Source organism: Aricia agestis, chromosome 17, assembly GCF_905147365.1.
Source record: "Aricia agestis chromosome 17, ilAriAges1.1, whole genome shotgun sequence".
In the NCBI taxonomy this organism is placed as follows: Eukaryota; Metazoa; Arthropoda; class Insecta; order Lepidoptera; family Lycaenidae; genus Aricia; species Aricia agestis.
The window spans coordinates 13,348,621-13,374,981 of record NC_056422.1 but is presented as its reverse complement, the minus strand read 5'-3'; the positions used below and the strand labels follow the sequence as shown (position 1 = coordinate 13,374,981).

The 26,361-nt window shown below is 37.6% G+C and overlaps 4 protein-coding genes across 4 annotated transcripts in view; 2 read left to right on the top strand and 2 right to left on the bottom strand.

Moving 5' to 3' along the window:
- Positions 1-5,872, bottom strand: part of LOC121735435 (potassium voltage-gated channel protein Shaw-like) — a 231,603-nt gene extending 225,731 nt beyond the window's left edge. Inside the window, exon 1 of the mRNA XM_042126270.1 lies at positions 5,702-5,872. Coding sequence (XP_041982204.1) covers positions 5,702-5,745 — 44 coding nt within the window. The 5' untranslated portion in view covers positions 5,746-5,872. The remainder of the gene's footprint in view (positions 1-5,701) is intronic.
- A 5,895-nt stretch (positions 5,873-11,767) lies between these two features.
- LOC121735691 lies at positions 11,768-18,020 on the top strand. Its single transcript, XM_042126593.1, has 5 exons — positions 11,768-11,922; positions 14,275-14,363; positions 15,563-15,748; positions 17,066-17,112; positions 17,810-18,020. The coding sequence occupies exons 1-5, from the start codon at positions 11,826-11,828 to the stop codon at positions 18,018-18,020; spliced, it is 630 nt and encodes a 209-aa protein (XP_041982527.1). The 5' UTR covers positions 11,768-11,825.
- Positions 18,021-19,064: 1,044 nt separating this feature from the next.
- On the bottom strand, positions 19,065-20,383 carry LOC121735690 (serine protease inhibitor swm-1-like). The gene is made up of 4 exons (XM_042126592.1): positions 20,350-20,383; positions 20,139-20,306; positions 19,185-19,367; positions 19,065-19,078 (listed from the first exon to the last, which is right to left on the bottom strand). The coding sequence occupies exons 1-4, from the start codon at positions 20,381-20,383 to the stop codon at positions 19,065-19,067; spliced, it is 399 nt and encodes a 132-aa protein (XP_041982526.1).
- A 1,839-nt stretch (positions 20,384-22,222) lies between these two features.
- LOC121735306 (venom serine protease inhibitor-like) lies at positions 22,223-26,038 on the top strand. The gene is made up of 3 exons (XM_042126089.1): positions 22,223-22,279; positions 23,032-23,173; positions 25,617-26,038. Exons 1-3 carry the CDS (start codon positions 22,273-22,275, stop codon positions 25,765-25,767), a joined length of 300 nt encoding a protein of 99 aa, XP_041982023.1. The 5' UTR covers positions 22,223-22,272; the 3' UTR covers positions 25,768-26,038.
- The last annotated feature ends 323 nt before the right edge of the window (positions 26,039-26,361 follow it).

Genomic DNA, 26,361 nt, shown 5'->3' with positions numbered 1-26,361 from the left:
ATTTTTCTGAAATTTAGTATGCAGATACTTGTAAGTCTCAGGATAGGATCCTGGAAAAATACACAGTTCCAGCGCGATAAACAATGCGATGGAGTCGCGGGCGTCATCTAGTATTGTAAATAATAATAATACTCCCCACACCGGTTTCGGTGACGGTGGCCGGTTTCATTGAAACCAGACCAGGTACGCAGGAGTAATTTTATAGTGCCCAAGTGTGTGCGCAGTACACAAGAGCACTCTCTATTCTTTTTACTCTCATAACCCAGTGGGACGGAAGACCGACACGACTGGCGAGAGATCAGGCGCAGGACCGACTTTTTTACATGCCCATCCGACGCATGGATCATCTTACTTGTCAGACAATCAGGTGATCAGCCTGCATTGTCCTTACCAAACTTGGAAATAACATGTTTCCAACGCGGGATTCGAACCCACGACCTCCGGAGTCGAGAGCGACGCTCTAACCACTAGACCACGGAGGCGTTAGTCTAGTATTGTAATACATGTAAAAACCTGCACATTTCCACACAGAGACTTATAAAACTTTTTCAAACATAAAATGAAGCAGTTTTAAACTGTTTAAACACACTTCGTATTTTTCCATCCAGCATGTTTAGCTTCATTTAAATTACACTTTATTTGTACAGGGGAATAAACTGTATTATACTTTATTAAATAATATTATAAATGCAAAAGTATGTAAGTCTAACGTTAAGAGCTTAACTGCTGAACTAGTTTAGATGAAAAGTTAGTAGGTAAAGTTCCGGATATATAAGATAGGACAGTTTTTATTCAAAAAAGTACGGTTCCCACGCGATAAAAGCATTTCACATAGTTTCACACAACTGGTAATGTTATATAAATAAGAAAAACTAATCTTTAAAAGAAAATATTTCTTACATCAAATAAGCTAGATACACTTAAATTAAATTAAACTAGAAGTAGGTTACCTAAGTTTGAAAAAGACGTAACTTTTTTTGGTTCAGGCGGAAAATAAATAAAATAATAGAAAATAGTTTACTTTAGCATTCTCATTACTCAACCTATCTTTCTGAAATTAGGCATAGATACAACTCGGAAAGGACATAAGCTATAATATTTTATCCGTAGTTTTACCCCGACAAACCTTTCTCGTTACGCGGACGTAAGATCCTAATACTGTAATGAAAAGCAAAAAATTTAACACAAAGACCAAAATAAACCTATTAGTCATTACTAATATCAAAGGACTTGTATCCTTTACAGGCCATTAAAATAATGAATAATGATATTATTACAATTTCTTATTCCAGTAACTTCATGAAAAATGTTTCATTTGCCTAATTAGTAAAATTATTTCGAAGGAATATCGCAATAAAATGTTTTACGTTACTGTTTTAATAGAAACTGACCTATTTATTTTAATTTTGAGATGCCTAAGCTAATACCCATTTCGGCCTGGATCCCTAGCCAAAATACTGTTACTTTTAATCTGACATTTCGATAAAAATCAACGTGAACCTATCTAATAATTTATGTCTCTTATGGCTTTCCGTATTAACTTGAAGCACAGTTCTCCCAGGCAGGTACTTCAAAACTTACATGCAAAATATTTATTATACAAAATACCCGCTTGGGAACACTATGCGGTGAACAAAGTGAGAAAAAACCCAAAGGAATTCTGTGCACTTGTTCAGTTAAACAGGCTTCATTTACAAATTTTCCTGTGATATAATACATTATAAGGTATAATGCATTACTGGTGAGACATTTGCAATAGATACTTAAGGAGTGTATTCGGTACTCGATTCTCATTATAATTATGTAATAAAATTAGGTACTTAATTTTTTACCAAATTTCCCTTTAAATAAATGAATCATGGATACTGAGTAAATTACTGGGCTACGCAAGCAGGCATACTATGCGGCCGGTGCGGCGGCGCGGCGCGGCGTGCGCCATCAAAAAAACACCGCGCCGCTACCCTTCTCGCGCGCGGTGTCCATGCGTTGGGTAAATAATACTACTCAACACTAAAAAAAATCTGATTTGTTAAATATCATTTCATATCGAGGTTGACTACTTATAAATATATGTAGGCATTTTATTTTGTTATCACATCTAGAAACTGAGAAATATGAATTCAAATTTTCTGTAACATGGACGTAAGTTTGGTGTTTATGTAGCTGATATTTCTAAAATAAGATTATTTTACAAATAAAACTTACTTTATATGTTAGTTTCATTGATGAACTTTTTTTTTATATGCATGACTGCTAGTAGGCCTAACTTATTTTGTTACATTTTTGGCGAACTTACGCCAAAATCTGACCATCACGACAGACTCCCGTACCGGGTCAGGAAATTGATAAATTTGGTCCATTGCTTGAGCCCGATTGAATCATTTTGCTGCCGTAAGACATTAAATTAGGCCTTATAAAATTTTTCGTAAAACACTTGAACAAAGATAGTCCTGCATTACAATTTCTCTATCAAATTTCCAAAGCTCAGTGAGGCAAAAATCAAAGTCAAAATCAAATCGTATTCGTTGGTAGTACATAAGAAATCTGATCGAAGATTCATCTTTTAGACTTTTACATCATCTTACTCTTAATCATACTGAAAAAACCAGCATGGGGTGTTTTTATTGATGTAACCAAGAACTTTCTTGGTCATAACAAATCCGCTGACTTTCGCCAAAAATAAAACTGACGTTGGACTGTATTCTTAAAAAGGAATGCTATATGTCATTTACTTCATTCGCACTTGGACTTTTTGCCCAAAAATATAGGATCAGTTGGCCATGGTCCATCATGAACATGGTAAACACTTTCATGAAGATATGGCTGAAATTATTTTCAAGATGGGGCCCTGCTATGTTAGCAGATTACTATTGGAGCCTTATTAGTGAATCTCCAGGATCTTACTACAAGTGTAAAGCCAGCTGCACCAAGAAGTCTTTCCCTTTTTAATCAAAACATCAAAAAAACCTAACAGATGAGCTTGATTTCGCTACAAAATCATATGTTTCAATAATGACATTTATCTCGGAAATGAGACGTGATCCAAAAATTTTATTTACATATTTATATTCGGGCAATAACAAGAAATTATCACATAGTCGGAACTCAGATAAAAAAAAGTTAGTAATTTGTTGAGTATTTAATTATTTAACTTGCTACATTTGACCGCTGAAAAGCTAAATAATTTTGTTATCTAGCTTTTCAGCGGCGAATGCAGTTGGCGCTTCATCAGAAAGAAGCTCAAGTCAGCATAAAAAAGGTATTTGATATCGCAAGCCAAAATGATCATGTGCATTATAAATAAATAGATTTACAGAATGACCGTTTAGAAGACTTCAAGGGTAACGCAATACAAACTTAACCGGCCTCCATTAAAAACGGACGTACTTTTAAATGGACCACTTACTATCAGAGAAGTTGAGTCCTAGGCGAACCATTGCGGTCAAACCCATCCGACCGATCACAGCCAACATTGAATAGACATGATAAATAATAATAATAATACTCCCCACACCGATTTCGGTGACGGTGGCCAGTTTCATTGAAACCAGGCCAGCTACGCAGGAGTAATTTTATAGTGCTCAAGTGTGTGCGCAGTACACAAGAGCACTCTTTATTCCTTCACTCTCATAACCCAGTGGGATGGACGACCGACACGACTGGCGAGAGATCAGGCGCAGGACCGACTTTTTACATGCCCATCCGACGCATCTTACTTGTCAAACAATCAGGTGATCAGCCTGCAGTGTCCTAACCAAACTTGGAAATAAGATGTTTCCAATCGAACCCACGACCTCCGAGTCAAGAGCCACGCTCTTAACCACTAGACCACGGAGGCGTTATAGACATAAGCCTACCACATGACGTAGGTCTAACTGCTTCGGAATCAATTTACTCGATGGTACATACGTACTATGTTTTATTGCTTAGGTACCAGCCACGGAGCTACTCTTTATTAGCTCCATGGTACCAGCCATTTGGTTGGACGTAGGTCCCGTCGATACCAAAGAAATAGGTTATCCTGATAGAAATTAAGGCACCACCGCTACTGATTTTTCAGTGAAGTCCGTAGAGAGATAAAATTGAATTATTCATCCGTACTAATAAATTCAAAAGTGTGTCTGTCTGTCTATATGTAACCTCTTCCCGCCCTAACCACTGAATCAAATTTGCTGAAATTTCGTATGGTATAGAGACGTTAAAGTTGAAATTTGGTATGAAGATATTTTGAAACCCGGTAAAGAACATAGGCTACTTTTATCCCGGACAAATGTACGGTTCCCACGACGGTTTGACGACATTGACGGACGGCGGTGACAATAATTAACACGTCATCTAGTTGTTAATTATTGTCACCGCCACATACAGAAGTTGCCTTCAGTAAGGAAAGAATCAAAGAAAAGGGGCATTAGGAAAATAATTTTCCGGCTAACCGTGTGCTTATTATGAGAATGTTGGCAATGCCCTAATAAAATCCTGATTCCTGACGGCTGTGCCCCGCATCACAATAACGTGATAAATAATAAGGATATTTGGCCATTATAATCTATTGCTTTTGTATATCAAAGGTAGAAAAAAAATAAAATTAATTATTATAGCTACAGGCTGTAAAAAAAACTAAGTGGTAATACTGTCGTGTGTGTAAAGTGCTGCTACTTTCACAGTGAACTCTCTACAAGGAACACATACACACCCTAAAGTATTATCACGTAGTTTTGTTACAACTTAATACATAGTTAAGATTACGTTTGGCGAAGAGTCATCCATGTATAAAGATTTCTTTCCAAAATAGTGTACTTACTAACTGTTATTATTAACATTCAAATACTGTAATTATTTTACTGTCATCTAACGCTACCGATTACAAAACCGATTTTTATGAAATTCGGCATAAATATATCTTCTGTTCTAGAAGGGATAGATTTTCTTCCAGAAAAACACACACGATAAACGAATGATCGAAGTTGCGGCCAAAATGTAGATATTAACAACACAGCTTTCACCTAGCATGGAATATTAGTACTTTATCAACTAAGTTAAAGAGCAGCTGATAGTCTAAAATGCCCACATTAAATGCTTATATTCTTCATCCACAGTTACTTGCAACAATCCGTACAACTTCATAGTTTCATAATATTTCACATGTGTTACAAGTTACAGCAATGAAACCAAATATGAAACATTGATTGCCATTTTAGACTTGCTGATGATGAACAGATATTAAGTACACCAGCTAAGTACACACGGGCACGGAAATTAAAAAATCGCTTATTTTCTTGTGTAGCGAGCTAACAAAAGCGTTCGGGTTATTCAAAACATTTTCGCTGGGTCTGGGTTTTACTTAACCCTGGCATTTGAGGTTCATTGTTTAATCATCATCAGAACCGTCCATTTATTTACAGAGGTAAGTAATGAATTTTTTTGTCATTGTTTTGTGAACTACCGCCATTACAATATTTGGCGTATTTTTGGCGTTTCTGTAGATATTTTTTATAATTATGAAAAAATTAGGATGCTAAATAAAGCGATGGACTACTGACAGTGTATTTAGACAAGTTGTATTCGATAATTTCGTAGACGAACTAACTTAATCAAAACAAAGTTTTGACATAACGCAAAATCCATGTCACTCATTATGTCAAATTCCATAACTTTTGACTTCTACCCTCACCATCGAATGCAATTTGTCTAAGTGTCTCACCTGATGCCGCCAACGTTCAAAATGATGCGGTTCTCCCCATCCATATCTGCTCAACTCCGTCAACATCTCACTACCACTGGCCACATGTGACACTGGCTGTAAACTTCAAAGAAAAAAAACAAAACATTCGGAATTCGAATCACGCGCGTGCCGGTTTCCGCGCGCGGCCGTGCAGCATGGCGGATGCTGGGATACTGAGGCTGGCTGCCAGGGATGCCAACCTGAAGGTTTTGCAATAACTTGAGTAAGACCAAAGTAAGACCAGATTTTTGATTTTCTGATAAATTTTGTTTCAGTGGCGTTTTAATAGATTTAACCTATTGAGAAGATGGCAAAGTGGTAAATAAATTAATAAGATAAAAATGATCTGATGATTGAAATGTCGGCCCTCAAATGTAAGATTTTTGTTGGTCCGCTTGCAAAATCCGCGCGCGCTGTGAATACTTTGGAAAAGTATTTAAGCTTGCATGGTTATTAAACATTTAAATACCTATTTTTAATTTACTTTCGCTAATTTAAAGAAGCAATATTTATTCATTTTATCGACAGCTGAATCACAAGGCCTAGTAGAGGATATTTCAACTTTGGAAGTAAAACAAATAAATTACGCCATCTATGAAAAATATCATAATGGCTTGTAATAATTTCATACCATTAACGTATTTAAAATAATTTTACTATACTTTTCGTTTTGTATTTCAATAAAACAAATTCCCGAAAGATCCAAATTCCACATGCTATTCTCCCCAGTTTAGGGTAAAATATATTCCCGAGCTGGCAACACCATCCGGGTGAGAGGGTCGCTTCCCCCACCTGTAGCCATCGCACTGCAGTCTCCGCACAACTTTGAAAACTTACGCAAAACCCGACCGATACATTAATAATGCGTAAACGCGCTAGCGTAAACGCAACATTAATCATGACTTATGATATGAAATGGGAACCTTTGCATAATATTCAGGTGTTTCTATGAAAGGTCAGCTATTTTCTAAAGTACTTACCTAAGCTTATATTATGTCGAACTAGACACTCTGTCCCCGTAAATAAGGAATAATTATTCTGCCGACCTAGCATGCGCCAACGAGAAAATTTTGTCTACATATTGTTTTCTCGATGTTTGATGGTTTGGATCTCTATTGACCCTAACATGACATACATTTTTCTGGGGTAGATCTGTCGTCAAAAAACCCTAACATGACAACATATTTTTATCGAGTTTTGTCGCGATTTTGACTTTATGAGAAGAGTAGTTTTTAACTACACTCGAGAGTGAGATATCTACTTTTCTTCACTTGTCTTTATTTAACTATAAATAAGAATAATTTATAATTACTTTCATATATCAAATATTTGAGTATAATATACTATTTAAGTAATATAATATTATGGTATTTAAGTATTTAAATTAGAGATGTGCCGACTAGTCGGTAAAGCTGACTAACCGGCCTCTTTCGTAGTCGGTGACTAGTCGGCGAATAGTCGGCAAAAAGCGCCGACTATTCGCCTTTTTACTTTTTATTTTAAATGTATATGGCGAAACAATTATTGCCAGAGGGCCTAGATAAGTGGCAAGCGATTATCGTTAACGCCAACAAAATATATCAAAAGTATCAAAATCGAAAATCAAAATATTTAGTAATTAAGCATAGGTATTCAATGCTAAAAACGTATTGTTTTTAGCACACTCAATAAAATTCCTCAGAAGTGCTGGCTGTCAATGCAATGCAAACTTTTATTGGAAAAAAAATTTGAAAGCTGAACGCTTTGATTGGTGTTCATTAAATTCAAATATGGAACGAAAATTCTTCTTCCTCGACCTAAATTCTTTTTACGAATGCGAGCAACTTTAGTGTTTGTAATAAACCTTTTTATTGACGAATGAGATATGCTTTGGCACGAATGGACCTGCACATAACATAATAATAAGTTAAAGAGTAAAATTCGGCCTTACGGTTGGTACAACTAATATATATTCTGTGCTTACGGGTGTTTAGGTTCTACAATCCAGTGGCGGATTTACGAATAGGCTAAGTAGGCTGGAGCCTGGCTTGAGCGGCAGATTTAGAGGGTCGGCAAATTTAGCCCCATTTTTTTTATCTTACAGAAATAAAAAATCCTACCAAAAACATTTCTTGCAAAATATTGCCGAGACGACCACATGAGATGTCATGTAGAGCCAATTAGCTTCTGAATCTACACGGCCTAACTCTACTGACCCTAACTTAAACAAATTCTACATACCAGTAAATATATAAGGTTTCGCTGTTTCGCTACCGCACAGGGTGAAACCTTGTGTGGTCGTCTCAGCAAAAATTTTCAAAAAACCTTTTTGGTGGGATATGGTTGTGAACTAAACTAACGTATTGAATTTCAGAGGTCAGATATGGGCGGCAAAAATTTAATAGCCTACAGGCGGCAAATTTGTAAATCCGCCACTGCAACAATTTACACACCTCTTCCGGCAACGGCACAAAGACAATATAAGCAACTTTTTTAGGCTGTATTCCTACGATAATTTTTTTTTTTTTTTTTTTTAAATTAAATAAGGGGGCAAACGAGCAAACGGGTCACCTAATGGAAAGCAACTTCCGTCGCCCATGGACACTCGCAGCATCAGAAGAGCTGCAAGTGCGTTGCCGGCCTTTTAAGAGGGAATAGGGTAATAGGGGAGGGTAGGGAAGGGAAGGGAAGGGAATAGTTGAGGGTAGGGAAGGGAATAGGGTAGGGGTTAGGGGATTGGGCCTCCGGTAAACTCACTCACTCGGCGAAACACAGCGCAAGCGCTGTTTCACGCCGGTTTTCTGTGAGAACGTGGTATTTATCCGGTCAAGCCGGCCCATTCGTGCCGAAGCATGGCTCTCCCAGTTTTCCATTTCTGCCCAATAATTTATATTTCCTCACAAATATCATCGTATATCTTGTTTATTTCACATTTATTTGTTATCTTTAGATTTATATGTTTTTTGTTTATGCTCGCAGGACCAGGCACGCCATTTTGTTTTATTATTTTATGAATTCCGCGCTGAAATGGAAGACATAAGTCAAATGAAGTGACAAAAACACTGTGCCTGGTTATATTACTCTAGTATTAGGCTATAAACTACAAATAATATTATGACCATATTCATTAACTTGCACAAAAATGAAATCGTATTGATATTTGATTCTTTGAACAGGCCTTTTTGCCAGGCACGCTTCTCGCAAATTACATAACCACGACTCCGTAGTGCCAGAATTTATTTATCACGCCGGAACCGTACATTTTTTTGGATAAAAAGGTTCTTTCCCGGGACATTCAGCGCAACCATAATAATAATAGGACTCCAAACAATAACCATAATATAATACTTTCCCATAATATCATTATCAGTGTGGTAAAGTGCTCATCGTAGGTGTAGGTAAGTGATTTGAACATTTAAAGGGAATCCATTATAAATTAAAAGCACTTATGTAATGACAACTCAAGTAGGTAAATCTAATCTAATGACGGGCTAGTTTCTCATTTAATCCACCCAATAAATTAAAGGTTTTAATTAGAAAGTGGCGTGTATTTCACCTTTTCACATTCAGAAAACCCATAACGCCTCCGTGGTCCAGTGGTTTAGATCGTGGCTCTTGACTCGGAGGTCGTGAGTTCGATTCCCGCGTTGGAAACATGTTATTTCCAAGTTTGGTTAAGGTTAACCTGATTGTCTGACAAGTAAGATGATCCATGCGTCGGATGGGCATGTAAAAAGTCGGTTCTGCGCCTGATCTCTCGCCAGTTGTGTCGGTCTTCCGCCCCACTGGGTTATGAGAGTAAAGGAATAGAGAGTGCTCTTGTGTACTGCGCACACACTTGGGCACTGTAAAATTACTCCTGCGTAACTGGCCTGGTTTAAAATGAAACTGGCCACCGTCACCGAAACCGGTGTGGGAGTAAAAAATGAAATAAAAAAAACATTGTTAAACAATTCATTTAATTACATTTATGTCAATAATAAGCATATCGAAACCATAACATAACTGTATTTTTGCACTGCAATTTAGGAGAATCGGCCAGATTAACTGCCGCAATTAACATTATCCATAATATCCATTATCTTTACAAATATTAAGAAATATTATAAATGCGAACGTGTATCTGTCTGTGACCTTTTTACGCCCAAACCGCTGAACCGATTTTGATGAAATTTAGTATGCAGATACATTGGGTCCCGGGAAAGGTCACAGGGTACTTATTATGTACGGTTCCCGGGCAATAAACAAATTTAGGCGCAACGGAGTTGCGGGCGTCATCTAGTTAAGGTGACGCCACGTTCAAGTAAAAAAAAAACAATGTTGGATATGTTTTAGATTGCTTGTTTTCTATGAGAGGCCGGGCCAGCCTCTCATAGAAAACAAGCAATCTAAAACTTCACAACACACAAAATAAGCAATGGAACATAAAGAAATGGAAAGGGCGTAAGCGAAAAAATGGATTTTGTCGCGTAATTAAAAAACCATATACCATTTTATATAAGCTATGGGCAAATTAAAGTATACACTTTAATGAACACGCTTGAACCAATCTTTGGACAAATTTTGGAAGCTTAAATCACTCTCCTCTGTTGGCAAAATTAGAATCCCTTTTTTTACAGAGGTCTTTTTGAATGATTATTCTGTGTAATAAAAAATTGACCAATCGTGTTATCCTATGGGTAATTCAAAGACAAGGACATGATGAATACTGACAATGAACTATAATTTCTTAGCTTTAGTCATTGCTGAGAAAAATCGATATCGCTACAGCTAAATTATCAAGGCGTCGCCTTAAATGTAATTGTAATATTACAATATAATTTTGGAGAATCAACCGACATTATCGCATCATTCATATTTAAACCATCTGTTATTTATAACAACAATAAATGAATCAACCAAAATAAATAAACGCAAAAGAAAACACAACACATCTGCGATAGCTGACTGTTTATTGCATTTATTTTTACCTCTGATCGAATGAAGTTTTATACTAAATATATTTATAGTACGACCTTCAGTTCTGACAGAATAGTTTTTATATAAGAACTTGATGAATGACCAGACTTCGTATCACTTCCGACCTAATCAGGGCGAGCGAAGTGAACCCTAGTATATCCCACAATCTGAACATTTTGTGGTACACTTTGGAAAAACTATTACGTCTATTGATTTGTGCTTTAAGCCTTTAACATTATAGTAATTTTTATTCACATGTAGATGTGTTATCATTAGTCAGGCAAGGTGTGACGATGCGAGCCCTCACAAAGCTCGGCTTTTAGCTAATAAAAGTAATATAAACCTTCGGACTTCTACCACAATTTTAAGACTGAAATCAGCCAAATTGGTTCAGCGTTCTCGAGCTTTAGCGGGACTAACAAAATTAAAAAAAAATCATGACGTTTATTGACTAAAAGTGATAAGTTATTGTGACAGACTAACAGAATGCTGCATCGCGCTATCGAAGTTTTCTGAGCGCAAATCTTTCTTTAGCTTGCCAAGTGATTTTCGCGTTCCTTGAACTAAATTTTATTTTTTATTAGAGAACTGCATTATCAGAATATTGTTGCTTTATTTCATCTGTGAATCATATTTGAACAATGTTATCTTGGTGAAGATAGATTTAACATGTCGAAATCTTTATCTGTAGATATCTTTTAACGCAGCGGCTACACTAAAGAAATGATCTCGCGTTCTTTGAGTTATTTTAATGTTCTTACATTGACTTACTCAATTACAAAATACTTACACAGCGAATCCATACTTACAGTAGCGGCATTAGGGGGGGGGGGCGCTAGACAAAAGGGGCGCCAAATATTTCAGCACTACCAGCAGTCCCCTGCGTATTACCACCATAATATTATAAATGCGAAAGTGTAACTGTCCCTCCTTTAACCAAATTTCATCAAAATCGGTTCAGCAGTTTGTGCGTGACGAGTTAACAGACGTACGCACTTTCGCATTGATAATATTAGTATGGATATTTATTTCAATTCATATGTATACACTGACTTAACTCTTATCTCCCGAAGCCGAGATCAGTTGTACAGTGTCAACAGTAGCGATCAACAGTGAGCAGTTGTGAGCAACAGTGAGCAGCAGTGAACAACAGTGAGCAGCAAGGATGTACAGGTTCCTCATCATCATCACCGCGACCCTCGCGTTTGGATATCCACAGTATTACGAGACACAACACTTCAAAGTCGGGATAGAATATGACAGTAAGTTCAAATTTTCACTAAAGTCCGAACGGCACATCAAGTCACAAATTTTGTACAAAATTTCATAAAATGTATGAAATTATATTATGCCTAGTCTCATAATTTTCATATGATTAGAGTTTTCAAATAGTAATTATCTGGGGGAAAGGTAGTGTCCCTGCCAAGAACAAATCCAGCAAAGCATACGTACAATCCAAGCTGAGTATTTTATTTTGTTACTTCTGAGGACGTAAACAATAATATTATTTGTGTTTTTGTGGTAATAAATTCGACGTCATACAAATTTTCGTTAACATTCTTACGATGAAAAGAGATAACCACTTGATTCCTTAGTAGTTTGTCAGAGCACTTTGTTGAAATTTAATAGGAAAACAACCAGAACAAAAAAATATTGCAATCTTGACAATAACTTTTTTACAGTGAAAGCAAGCATCTTGACTTGGCATCATTTACATTAAGATGTTTTTGTTGCAATTAAATTTTATTTCTTTTATTGTTCGACCTTCTCGAAGCAATACAGAATATTTCTTTGGCTTTTCCATAAGTTTGGTTCAAATAAAATTGTTAGTAATAAATTAACAAAAAAAAAAGTTAAAAAATGCTTCTATCTAGTCATTTTTCCACAACAACATGTCTAGTTTCTTCAGAATATTATTCTAAGATTGTTTAAATTGTTCATTCGATGTTTTTTGAAATGTCTTAACACTCTTAACTCTTATCTTTTATCAATAGTGATATCAAGAATTCGCTATAAGTGTCCTTGAATGACAAGTGCCTCAATCAAAAGAACTGTTATTGGGTACTGTAGTTACAAGGAACCCTTATAATTATGTTTGTCCGTCTGTCTGTCCACAATTGGTCGCTGTTTAGCATTAGTGTCCTAACCCACAATTTTTTTGTTGTAACCCACAAATTTTGAATGCAGTCTTGTTCTAAATCATCTAAAGAACATAACTGCATTCATAACTCAATACGTAATTTTTGTGGGTTAGTACACGAATGCTTAATAGCGTCCAATTATGACTGGCGATTGACTATTAATAATAATAATAATAATAAGCTTTATTTGCCACTACAAAACACGGTACATATTTACTTTTATAATATTATATAAGCAATTCAAAATAGTAGTTGCAAATTGGCCCACGCTCGGCATATGCTGGTACACCCGAAGGCATATTCAGCGCCGGTCTTCCGCGAGAGCCATAAGTGACGACATGGATATGTGCAAATAAGCCCTTTCAAATAATTTCCCCCATTTTTTCCAAATTTTCCTCTATTTCTTCGCTCCCATTAGTCTTAGCGTAATAAAATATAGCCTATAGCCTTTTTCCATAAATAGGCTATCTAACACTGAAAGAATTTTTCAAATCGGACCAGTAGTTCCCGAGATTAGCGCGTTCAAATAAGCCATTTCAAATAATTTCTCCCATTTTTTCCACACTTTCCTCTATTTCTTTGCTGCTATTAGTCTTAGCGTAATAAAATACAACCTTTAATTGCCTTTCTTGATAAATAGGTTATCTAACACTGAAAGAATTTTTCAAATCGGACCAGTAGTTACTGAGATTAGCGCGTTCAAATAAGCCCTTCCAAATAATTTCCCCCCGTTTTTTCCACACTTTCCTCTATTTCTTCGCTACTATTAGTATTAGCGTGATAAAATATAGCCTATAGCCTCCCTCCATAAATGGGCTATCTAACACTGAAAGAATTTTTCAAATCGGACCAGTAGTTCCTGAGATTAGCGCGTTCAAACAAACAAACAAACTAACAAATAATATTAAGGATAGATAAACACGAATTTTCAACTTTGTTAGTATCGCTTATAATCGCGTACGGTTGGCTAGTTGAGTCTTGTCGAGATAATCGTGGAAGGGAAGGTTTATAAGGAGGAGTGGTACGAAGTTCACCGCTGAAAAATTAATACTTTCGTTCACGTGGTTTTCTAAATTTACACGGTAAAGTTTGAACACTTGAAACCTTTTGCCTTTACTTTGTACTTTGAAGGGTTTCCGTTCAAAGGTTTTGTTTATTTGTGACGTGAAAACGTGCTTTGAAAATTGTTTTTATATTTTACACGTTGTTTGTTGAGTTTTATTAATTTTGGTGTTATTAATGTGCACCTTATGCCTGTGCACCTTATGCCTGTGGACCTTATGCCTGCGCATAAGGTCCGATAGAATTGATTTTCGATTTTGACGCCCCAAAAGAAGTTTTTTTTTAATCTTCATTTATTTAGAGGTTTTTATAGAAGTTTAGTTTAAACTTTTTTTTACCGTGTCTCCTTAAACTTTCTTGTCTGAATTTCCTGTTCAGCTACGATTATGACATAGTGTACGATGTTTTCAGATTCCCTGCCGATGAGCGGCGGGTCGGATCGGTTTCGACACAAGAACAACTACGACCCATTCTTCGTCACTGTCACCGCTTCAGCTAAGGTAAACTTATACTGTATACTTGGAGGGAAAGTCAAAAGATCCATACCAATATTTTGAATGCGAAGTGTGTCTGTCTGTTACCTCTTCACGCCCAAACCGCTGAAGATTTTGCTGAAATTTTGTACGGAGATACTTTGGGTCCCGGGAAAGGACACAGGATACTATTGATCCCGGAAAATGTACGGTTCCCGCGCGATAAACTAATTTTGGCACGGGCGTCATCTTGAACTTTATAAAAAGTGTAACAGGCTTGTAATAACTAACAATTAGTTACAATAGTCTTTTGAGCATTCTTATGTTATTTTTCTCTTTATGTTTGTTTTATTTTCTTTCTCTTTTTATAATTAGTAAAGTCTTCAGTTAAGTTTTACTTCGTCTATTCAATAGCGTTATCCGGTGTTTGTTGTTTTGACGTTAGCTCATCACAAGCGCTAGTGAATTGATAAATTCGTATCAAAAAAACTTAGAAATCGGGCATCAAAGCGGTACGTAATATTCCAGACAAGTAGGCAACTGTGACCACAGAAATAAATCAAGATTAATTTCTGTGGCTGTGACGTAGGCTCTAATTAGGACAGCCCCGTCGATTTATAATTAGGCCGTTATAGGCCACGGCCTAGGGGCTGCTGCGTCCATAGAGGCCCTACAGATTGCCTACATGGGGTGGCGGAAATTAAGTGGCTTACTTTCATAAAAAATATTGATTTAGGGGTAAAGTAAGTGTTTTTGCTCTAGCCCTTGGTTAGGTTAGCCTAGGTTAGGTTAGGTTAGGTTAGGTCTAGCCTCTGATTCCTGCCATCACTACTTAAGGCTGATACCGCCCTGAAATTAGTAGGTCGATGTCTGTCAGTACGAATATCGACGTAAAGGACATTAAAATAACATTCATATCAGCACGCCTTGTACAGTGGCGGTTACGACGCTCGCCGCGTTCTTGATAGGGCCATAGAGTAATAACAGGTTAGGAAGTTTATAGAATATTTGCAGAAAAATCGATGACTACGGTACATTTTTTTTCTGAAAACCTATTGAGTTTGGAAAAAAATCATCGTGAGCAATTGAAGATTAAAGACCAATCTACAACATAATTTTTTTTTTTCGGTATTGTGCTTTATGTTGCACCAGACCTTATAGAGGTTGAACTTAGACGAAATTGCCAGGTAGCCCAAGTAAAAAAGTTCTGTTGAATATTTCCACAGAAAGGCTACGTAATATCCTATATCGAGGTATCGGCGACGGCGGACGCGACGGGCGAGATGGACTTCACCGTGATATACGGCCGGGCAGGCACCAGGGATCTGGTCTTCCAGCTCGTCTCCAACAACAGCCAGTTCCTGACCTACAGCTACATGGCCTACGGGATCCGGGAGGAGGAGTATAAGAAAGTAAGAGACCATAGGGCTTGGCCTAGTGTCCTTTATCACTGCTTTGCAGGATCGCCGATCAAAAACCTATAAATAATAGATTCTAGACTACGAATTAATTACTCTTAGGGTTCTTTTGCACCAGAGGCGCGGTTAAAGTTAAATTTATGGTTATAATTACGGCTAACTTTAACTTTGACCACAAAATTTGACAGATGACAGCTGGCCCGACAAGGCTTGAAATGAACGTGGGCGGGGGCGCTGCTGGTAAAAGAGAACTGTCAAAAATGGCGTTTTTCTATGATGACAGCGTTAGTTCCTTTTTTCGCCACGTGCATTTAAAACCTTGTCGAGCTCAAGGTTATGGTTAAATATGGCGTCCATTTTTTACTTTAACCAAAGATTTGACATTTTGCATTGTGGTTATAGTTAAAGTTACTTATAGTTAAAAGTAAGATGGTGCAACCCACTCTTATATTACTTATTACTTACCTCAGTTCTAAAAAAAACAACTTTAATCATTCAGACTCGTTTCTTTCCACTTCTCTACAAATTGACTTTCTCATAAACGTCAAAAAAGGTTTTGTTTGGTTTGATGCAATCTTGTGATTTGATAAGGAATAGACTGAATAAAAAAAGAACCAAAACTGAATAATGTTGTATGTTACTTTTCTTATTAAAAGTAATTGTACCATCGAGGAAATTGATTCCTAGGCAGTTGACCGAACCTGCGTCAGTTGGTCGGCTTATGTCAACTGTGGGTCTGATTGGTTTGGCGTAACGCGACCAAATTACTTAGGTCCGCCATCTGCCTAAGAATCAACTTCTCTGATAGTACTTCCAAATTATCCTACATCCACAGTCCACACATTCCTGGGGGGTGAGGCAAAATCTTTTCGTTTTCGCTTCGTTATAGAATCGCCGATGATAATGTATTGGAATTGACATATAAGCGTTCGTTAATATGACGTTGACGTTCGACTCGTCTTATGTCAATTCCATACATTTTGATCAGCGATTCTATAACGAAGCGAAAACGAAAAAGTTTCGGCTAAATAGCCTGGACACATTTAGTTGGTTATAATAATAATTATTGAGAAGTGAGATATAAAAAAAATTTCGAAAGCGCCATCTGTGATCGTATAGCTTAAACTAGTCATAGCCTCTAACTGAGTCAAGTCAATGTTATATTTGTTCCTCCATTTATCAATAGATGGCAGTTTCAAGTAACAACTTTAATAATATTTTTTTAAATTTTTGTTTTCAATTTATAAAAAAAATACGAGAAGATAAAAAATATGTTGTGAAATTTAATAAAAATGTATTTTTTTGTTTCAGGTTGCCAACATAGTTACAATACCAACAAATAAAGATATTTCGATACAGTACTCCACATTTATGATTTTTCTATCCATTTTGATACGTTTTTTACTGATCGCCAGATCCATTGATGAATGAATGACTGAATGTTTCAGTTTGTTATTCAATATTGAGTTTACAATCTCGCCTGAATATCACGCGCCTAAAAATAAGCAAATAAAATATAAAAGCGTAAGCTGAAATTTTTTTCATTGTCATGAGATTTCTTTATCTCGTTTTTAAAAGCTGGATTCATTAAGTTTTTAAAAACAGGTCTTTGAATTAAAACAATTTTTTAACTTGATCTTCCACTTCATTTACTTAAATTCATTAACAGATGTCACATAATACATACCTACTTACTAAACATGTTCTGTCTTCAAAATTTTATTTTTGAAATATGTTCGGTGCTCCATTATAATAATAGAACTTACAATAATAATAATTACATCTTCTTATTGCCAGTTGAATATAATCTAATACTCATGATGGCTTGTAAATTAAGGGCCTGTTTCACTACTTTCTGATAAAGTGCCGAATAGGATATTGTGGGATATTCACAACTTTTTTGACAGATTCTCCATACATGATCTGTCAAGTTAATTTGGTGGATAGCCTATTCGTCACTTATCAGGAAGTGGTGAAACAGGCCTTAAAACTTCTACACCCTTAAGCAGTAGGCAAATGCAAGATAGTAGTGATAGTATTTAAATACCGCTTTAGGACATTAGTATCAGTGCTGTTAGCTGGGCACTTGTCGACACCCACGCAGGACCCATCTGGTCCTCTGATGAACCCATCAGCACAGACGCAGCCGGACTTGCACAGGGTCGCACAGATGGGCTGTGGGTCCGCACAGGATGGTTCGCAGGCGGCGCTGCAGATGTCGAACACTTCGTTGGCGTTGAAGCATTCCTCTGAAAAGATGTTATAATAAATATTTTTAAGGAGAAAATGATCTTAACTATTGCTAGTACTATACTTACTATTGACCTTAACTAAAAATCTGTTGTATGATTTTTTACAAAAAATTTAAGAAAATAAGCATTATCATTGGCTCATTATAAAAGCGCGTTAAAAAGAGTTTCTGATAAGTGATAAATGATAATATAATATTTTTGGATGTCATAAGAGTTCTCGCTTGAAGTAGCTTACATCTGTTCGTAAAATAAATAAAAACTTTTCCAGCATGGGGCGGGTTGGTGATGATTATGAACAGCTGCAGGTCTGTGCATCATTATTACTTCCATTTTCTTAGCAATAGCTTAGAAAACTTTCGATCATGGCAGCTTTCGATGGAAAAAAATACGTGTAGCCCTCCGGAACCGCTGCGGTAAAGCTTTTGCATATTTTTATCAACTTATGCAATTACAATTCGCATACGTGTAGGCGCACGCACACGAACGCATGGGCGTACCGAGGGGAGGGCAGCTGCCCCCCCCCCCCCCCCCCCCGGATTATGTTGACGTTCCTACTAAGTATATTATCTAGTACTTTTATCTCTAAAAATTTAAAATTAAGAACGAATTTTTGCCATTTGTTTGCAATACAATATTTTTACAACTAAAAATTATTAATTTTTTATTCTTTATAAACACCTAGCTTATGAAAAATCTGATTTGCCCCCCCCTGGCCCAGAACCTGGGTGATTTGCCCCCCCCCCCCCCCCCCGGCACCAGAACCTGGGTAATTTGCCCCCCCCCTGGCCCAGAACCTGGGTACGCCCATGCACGAACGCGTTAAATGTTGCACGCCGCGGTGCCGATCGGCCCCCGTATCAACTATCACGTATCTTGCGAGAGCAATGCGATAGCAATTATTGCGCGATAATTGCTCCAAAATCGCTATTTCGTAACACGTATCAGCCAAAACAATACGATTGCAATCGATCACTATACATGACACCATTGTTTGTCACATTCATGACACCCAGCAATTGCTCGCGTGTTTATTGCTAGTGGATTGTTGATCGCTGTTTTTACGTGATAGCCCCTGCGGAGTGGGTTGTGTTAGGGTTTTTTGTTCTTGATTCGATAACCGCGTTCAAATCCTGCGATGAAAGCTATGCTATAGCCTAACTACATCAAAATCGACTCACCAGCAGGGCAGTTGTCCAGGGTAACACACTTTTTACTCCTCTCGTCTCTGTAGAAGCCGTCTTTACAGAAGCAGCCCATCCCGCAAGCTGCACCGCAGACCTCGGGCTCCGGCACGCGGCAGGTCGCTGGACACACGGTGGCGCAGGGCACGAACTCCTCGTTGTCACCGCATTGGCTGGGACCTGGAATATTGATGTATTGCTGTCTGAAGATTACCAGAACTTACAGTTTATATTACTACGAGCTTTTGCCCGCGGCTTCGCTCGCGTTAAGAAGTATTATTATATACAAACTTTCGTCCCCTATTTTAACCCCTTGGAGGTAAAATTAATCAAAATCCGTTCTTAACCTACGTCATATATAACCTGCACGCCAAATTTCAGCCCGATCGGTCCAGTGGTTTGGGCTGTGCGTTGATAGATCACCATGTCAGACAGTCTCCTTTGAGTTTTATATATATATATAGACTAGCTGACGCCCGCAACTCCGTTGCGCCAAAATTCGTTAATCGCGTGGAAACCGTACATTTTTTCGGGATAAAAAGTATCCTATGTCCTACAATTAATATGACTGTTGGATGTTATTCGATGCTATTGATAAGATTCAACAGTACATAGTTAGATACAATTTTGCAATAACAATCTTTGCAAGCTCTGAAGATATTGTGTGAGGTAGTTGTCTTCTACAGAAGTAATAGACAAAATATGATAGATTGCTATAGAAATTTGCCACCAGCTGTAACCACAATTTGTTACAAAACGTAATTAACATCACTACATATTTTATAAATATCTTAATATCTTGGTTTCCCATCGTCTCAGTTCTTTCCTACAAATTGGGAAATAAAAATCTGTGCAAAGTTTGTAAATAATTTGATTTCCTAACTTTATCTACAAGATAAACTTTGCACATATAAGTTGACACCACAAAATATCTAAAAATCATCAACTTACCTGGACACTTGTCAATGCTGATGCAAGTTCCATTCGCGTCTCTGACGTAGCCGGTCAGACAGAAGCAGCCTTCAGCGCAGTCGTCGGAGCAGTCAGGGTTGATATTGGTGCAGTTTGTGGGACAGGTCGAGCCGCATAGCAGGTACTCCTCGTTGGTGGGACATTGCTCTGAAATAGATTTAATAATTTTGAATTATGTGGTCAAAAGTACTGCCAAATCGTTTTGAGGGCACATCTTTAACCATTTCCCATAGCATTAAAATACTTGGCGTTAACATATCAAGCGAAGTCCAGTTTTGATATCATCTAGAAGGTAAGGCTTAGTTAGCTCGAAGATGCTTGGTGTTCTGAACAGAACGAGACAGTACTTCAGTCCGTACCAACACCTACAACTCTACAAAGCGCAGGTTCGGCCTCATATGGAATATTGTTCTCATCTCTGGGCAGGGGCGCCAAAACACCAACTGCTCCCTCTAAATCGTATCCAACAAAGGGCCGCTCGAATTGTTGACTGCCATAGTGTTTCGAACAGCTTGGACCCCTTGGAATTACGCCGAAATGTAGCTTCACTCTGCATCCTCTATCGGTTGTATCACGGGGAGTGCTCTGAGGAATTGTTCGGAATCATACCACCTGCAACTTTTCACCATCATCCCACGCGAAAAATATAGGTACCATCCTCATCACCTTGATGAGTGGTAGTCTTCCACCGTGCGTTTCACGCGTAACTTTCTGCCGCGCACTGTAAAACTCTGGAACGAACTGTCGCAAGCAGTACTTCCGGACCTACACGACCTGCAAACCTTGAAGAAGAGAGCGTATTCCCTCTTAAAAGGCCGGCAACGCACCTGCAGCTCTTCTGATGTTGCGACAGGGTTGCCAGATGCAATTTTACGATTTCCCCCAAACTGATTTTTATATTTCCCCAAAATGATACGTTTTCAAAAAAAAATCCCCAATCGCTTTGTTACAGAAAAAAAAAACCCGAATATAAAATTGAAACTACTTTTGTTCGATTTAGTAGTTTCGATCACTCGACAGTTAAACAGATACACAATTACATAGGGTCACCACTCACCGACGACGCGAGCCGAGTAAGTTCGCGAACTTAAAACTGGCGTGATTTAAGTTCGTACGTCTGTCAGGCCTTTTACGCACTCGACCAAACAAACTAAAACAAACAACAAACCCAGCCAGAGACAGACAGTCACAGACAAGACAGAGGTCAGAGTCAGTCATAGACTAGCTAATTTTTTTTAATGGCTCTGAATTCTTGCATATTTGCCAGGATGTTAATCGAATGAAAAGCACGTTCGTTTTATTAATTGATTATTGTGTTTTTTAGAAGTGCTAACCCCAAACATTTCCCCAAGAATACTGTTTCCCCAAATTTTCGCCTAGAGTCAAAGTTTTCCCCAGAATTGCGAAAAAAACCCCCAATCTGGCAACCCTGTGTTGCGAGTAGTGGGTGACGGTAGTTGCTTTCCATCAGGTGGCCCGTTTGCTCGTTTGCCCCCTTATTTCATAAAAAATATTACTGTACACACGGACGCTGCCAGTTCTATGAACTCGAACTTCACAAACTCGCGTTGTCCATATTACTAATATTATGTATTATAAATGCGAAAGTGTGTAGAAAGACAAACCTGTCTGTCCGTCTGTCTGCTTATCAGCTCAGCTTTATAATATTATAGCATAGATAATATATTACTAGCTAAAAGCCGAACTAACCGCTGCAATTTGCTACGGTAGTATGGAGATACTTTGAGTCTCTGGAAAGAACGTAGGATGGCATACTTTTTATCCCGGAAAATATTCGGTTCCCGTGTGATAACCAAATTTTGCCGCAATGGAATTGCGGGCGTGATCCAGTTTAAAATAAATCCACTCTGGTATAAAATATTAAATCTACACGCAAAAAGGTTGACATGGTATTAAAAACACTGAAATATGGAAATAATTATGGACACGTTATGGACGTTTTATGCAATTAAAATTTAATTACATTCGCATGGAATAATTATGCTATAAATAAGGTAATAGCCGATACCTATTGAATATACTTTTTATGTTATGTGCGAAAATGTATCGCGTTTTATGTTTAAGTTTATTTATTGCTGCTGTGCAGTCGGCTATGATAAGTAAGTAGTATTGTGTAGTATAGTGTAGCTTGACGATGCAAAGACGATGCAAAGACGATGCAAAGACGATGCAAAGACGATGCAAAGACGATGCAAAGACGATGCAAAGGCGAGAATATATTTTATTTTTTGGTTTCCTAAAATATAAATATTATACTTAAGAGGGAATGCTATCACTGTTTTTCCGTACAAACGTATTCCTCAATTTACTCCCCCGGACAATGCGTCTAGACAAATTATTTTTTTATACAATATTGGGATCTGTGAAATATAACATGCCTCTACGTTCGATGTTTTCTAAATTTGCTAATAAATAAAATAAACATGACCCTTCAAAAATCTTAAAAAAACGAATGCCCCGTACCCCGCCAATCCACCGACCATAAAACAAATTTGAAAGATCGTTAAGGTGAAATAAAAACGTAGAGGCATAGACTTACTCTGCCTGAAGATATTTAAGAAAAATTTAATTAGATTGGCTTTATTGTGAAGGAGGAATCAGACCACTACGTTACCTCCGTTTATTGTATCTGTCTCTATTACAATACACGTGCCGGCGCAGGGAGAAGAGTGATGGCAATAGTTAATTCTTCGTTTAAATTCTACTGCACCCCCGTTCCCTCTTAAGGTACAAAATAAAATGGTGGCTCTGGAGCTGCTTGAGTACCTATACTCAGAAACTCGTTAGAAGGTTGGATTAACCCTTTAACATAGGGCAACCTAGAGGGACATTAGTCAATTTATGCACCTAGAAAGCCAATGTCCATCAGAGGAGGTCTACCGGTCGTGCGCGTTCTACGAGGAGTATTTCTGCTGGACGTCGGCGAATCGCACCAATCGTGTCTACAGGGTGCCGAAAAAGCTGGGGTTGTGTAGACCAGGGTGTTATTGCAAGTGAGCGCTATTTCCTTCGTTTTTCTATACCATATCAAATTATATCAAAACTGGTACTTACAGCATTTTAGCTTAAAGATGCTAGGACATTATTTGTATAATATTCATTAATTGGACAAAATATGTTTTAAGAAATACTGTTAATTATTATCTATCATTTTTAATTAATAAAATTCAATGACATGGAAAAATTATAATTACAATGACAATATTTACACACCACGTTAATATGTCTGAACTCAAAAAAATCACATCTACTGCACCATATTCTTGGCAAATAAATAAATTTTGAATTTGAATTTGAATTAGGAAATGCAACCTCGTTCTGGATATTGTTTTCGCTAAATCTCGGTCTTTTTAACGAGATTGATCTCGGTCGAGACAAGGGAAAAATCTCGCAAAATTAACGAGATTGTACTCGAGCATAGAAATAACAAACGTCATAATCAAAGCGTTATTTGAATTTTTCAACTTATTTTGAGATCTCGGGTGATTGATTTTCATAAATTCACGAAATCTCGCTTGAGCCTAATCTCGCGAGACTTGCATTCCCTACAGACACAAGTAACTTTAGTCTAAAAAACTTGAAGACTTAATTTTTGACTTCACAAGTTTATTTTAATAAAACTGAATATTAGAAAGAAAGAAAATAGATTATTAACTACTTTACACCTGTTACATAATACGACAAGTACAGTACAAATTATTATTGTGTGGATTTTCATTTAGGTAACTGATTTTTCAGGTATGATAACAAAATGCCATCTAACGGCAAATTGACGAACTATTGTAACTGTGTTAGTTCCACCTTTCGATGACAGGTAGCGCTTTTTGAGTTGTACATCGCGCTAGAGGTAATTTTGAACCGTAGAATGGTGTTGAGTGATTTATTTATGAGGCAACTAGTACAGTATCCCTGATGATATTGACTCGTTACTTTTTGGATCAGAGTCATCGGAGACGATATGACCTGACGTGGAAAAAACTTGCAGCTAGAATACAGAGGTCATAGGCAGAGATATCACCTTATGATTTCATGATTATTTCTTATTTTAAATTTTATAGTTGAATCGCTGAAAAAATGCAACTCCTCATTTGAAACTTGTAAGTCCTTTACTAGACCTTTAATAAAGCAAATTATTTTCACGCACGTGAAATGGCTAGACCGCGGTTTGCTGCCCTTCTCTACAACTGTACCCTAGCCCCTTAAAAAAAAAAAACCGGCAAATTGGGGATATCGGCCGAGGTATGTGGGACTCCTGTCCTGCCTACTCACTAAAACCCTCTTCTAAAATTAGATACTACATTATATTTCCGAGAATTCGATCTGAGCAAAAAAACGATATCTTAAAATTTGTTCGATAGAAATATCAATAACCGTGCATTGAACTAAATTAATATTTTAACACATTGTATAAAATTCTATCATTGAGAAACTGACCTAGCGGATTTTTAAAATGTTGTATATTTATCGAGTTATTGAGAAAAAACTAATTTGGTGATGAATCCGCGTCGTTCTTTTTCACCTGACATATGAAAGACGGGCGTGAGTGTGAAGAGAGAAGGACGATGTTTGATTTTTTGGGTTAGTCGCCCTCTTAAGGCAGAGTTGCGGGTACGATAGAACCTACCGCAACCTACCCTAGCCTCTAGGCTCTATTTCGTTGTGTAGCGGCCAAACCGCTCTGTCGCGCGGACTCATATAAATTGTTAACCGAGCCTTACTATAAGGGTGAAGCCAAACGAGCGTAATTTGTGAGTTGTAAGCCGCAGAATTTCGGTCGCGTAAATAATATCTTTTCATACAAATCACGACTCACAAAATTATGCTCGTGTGAATCAAACAGGACTTTTGTATGAAACTGAATGCAGCAGAATTTCTGCCAGCCGAAATTCTGCGACTCACAACTAACTAATTACGCTCGTTTGGCTTCGCCCTATCACTTGACTTGTTTGTGTCATTTCGTATACCCTAGGCCTAGGGCCTTTATTAGTCTTTAAAGTCTAACTGCTAACAGAACTAGTAAGGCCGGCCATAGACGGACCGCATCTTGTAGTCGAGATGGACAGCAAGAAGCGTTTGCCGCACGGCGCAGTTTCCATACTAAATTTATATACGCAATACGCGGACCGCTCGAGCACTTCTTGAGCTGCAAACAACGCAATCGCTCTAGAGCAGTCCGACTTCAAGATGCGGTCCATCTATGACCAGTCTAAAGGGTCTCACATTAAACAGTCCGCCTGCAGGCTCTGGTCGACAGGCTGCCTGACAGTCATTGACCGTCGATACAAAATATACAAAATCGTCAAGGGAATTGTCATGTGAGTCTGTGGCCTCTTCCGATGTGTAAACCCTTCAAAGCTTGGACTCTTGATTCTAGACCTTACACAGTACACTTGAATGCTTTCACATCGATTCGTAATTCGTATGATTTTATTTCAGACAGGGCTTCGTCCGCAGCTACCCCGGCGGCGCGTGCATCGCGCTGCGTCGCTGTATGAGCTACCGCGCGCGCGCCGTGCTCGAACGCCGGGAGGAGCACGCGCGCACGCGGTACTACAAGGTCACTAGGAACTTCCGGGTAGACGAATAGACAGGCTTACAAGGATGAAAAGGACGCCTAGATGGTATACTAAATACTTATAACAGACTTACAAGGATCAACACATCTTCATACAGAATCAAAAAAATTCCGGACAGCGTAATTAAGAATTTCAAGGCGAATGTGTTACAGTGAAAACAGGTAACAAGGATTAAAAAATATTGAACAGTGCTTCAAGGATATTTTAGGATGATATTAAATTAGGGACCACAAGAAACTTTCAGATGGAAGACAATGCAAAAATTATTGATTTACAAGTGTACTGCAGTCTTACAAGAATTAAAAAACTTTTCTGTTAGTTCTTTCTGAAAGCTGGAGGTCAATAAATACTACATTTAAGTGCTCTATTAAAGTTTCATAACTAATTATTAATTATAAATTATAATATTAAATACAAATTTATAAAAGTCTTACCATTAGCGAGATAAACACTTTGGCCCACAGTTATTAAACAAGCAAATGCTATCATGTAATTTAAATTAAACATTTTAATGATTCAAAAGACGACTGATTGAGACGAGAATCGTTACGACAATGATCTGAAAATGACCTCTTTTGGGATTCAATAGGCCGAAGAGGTCACAA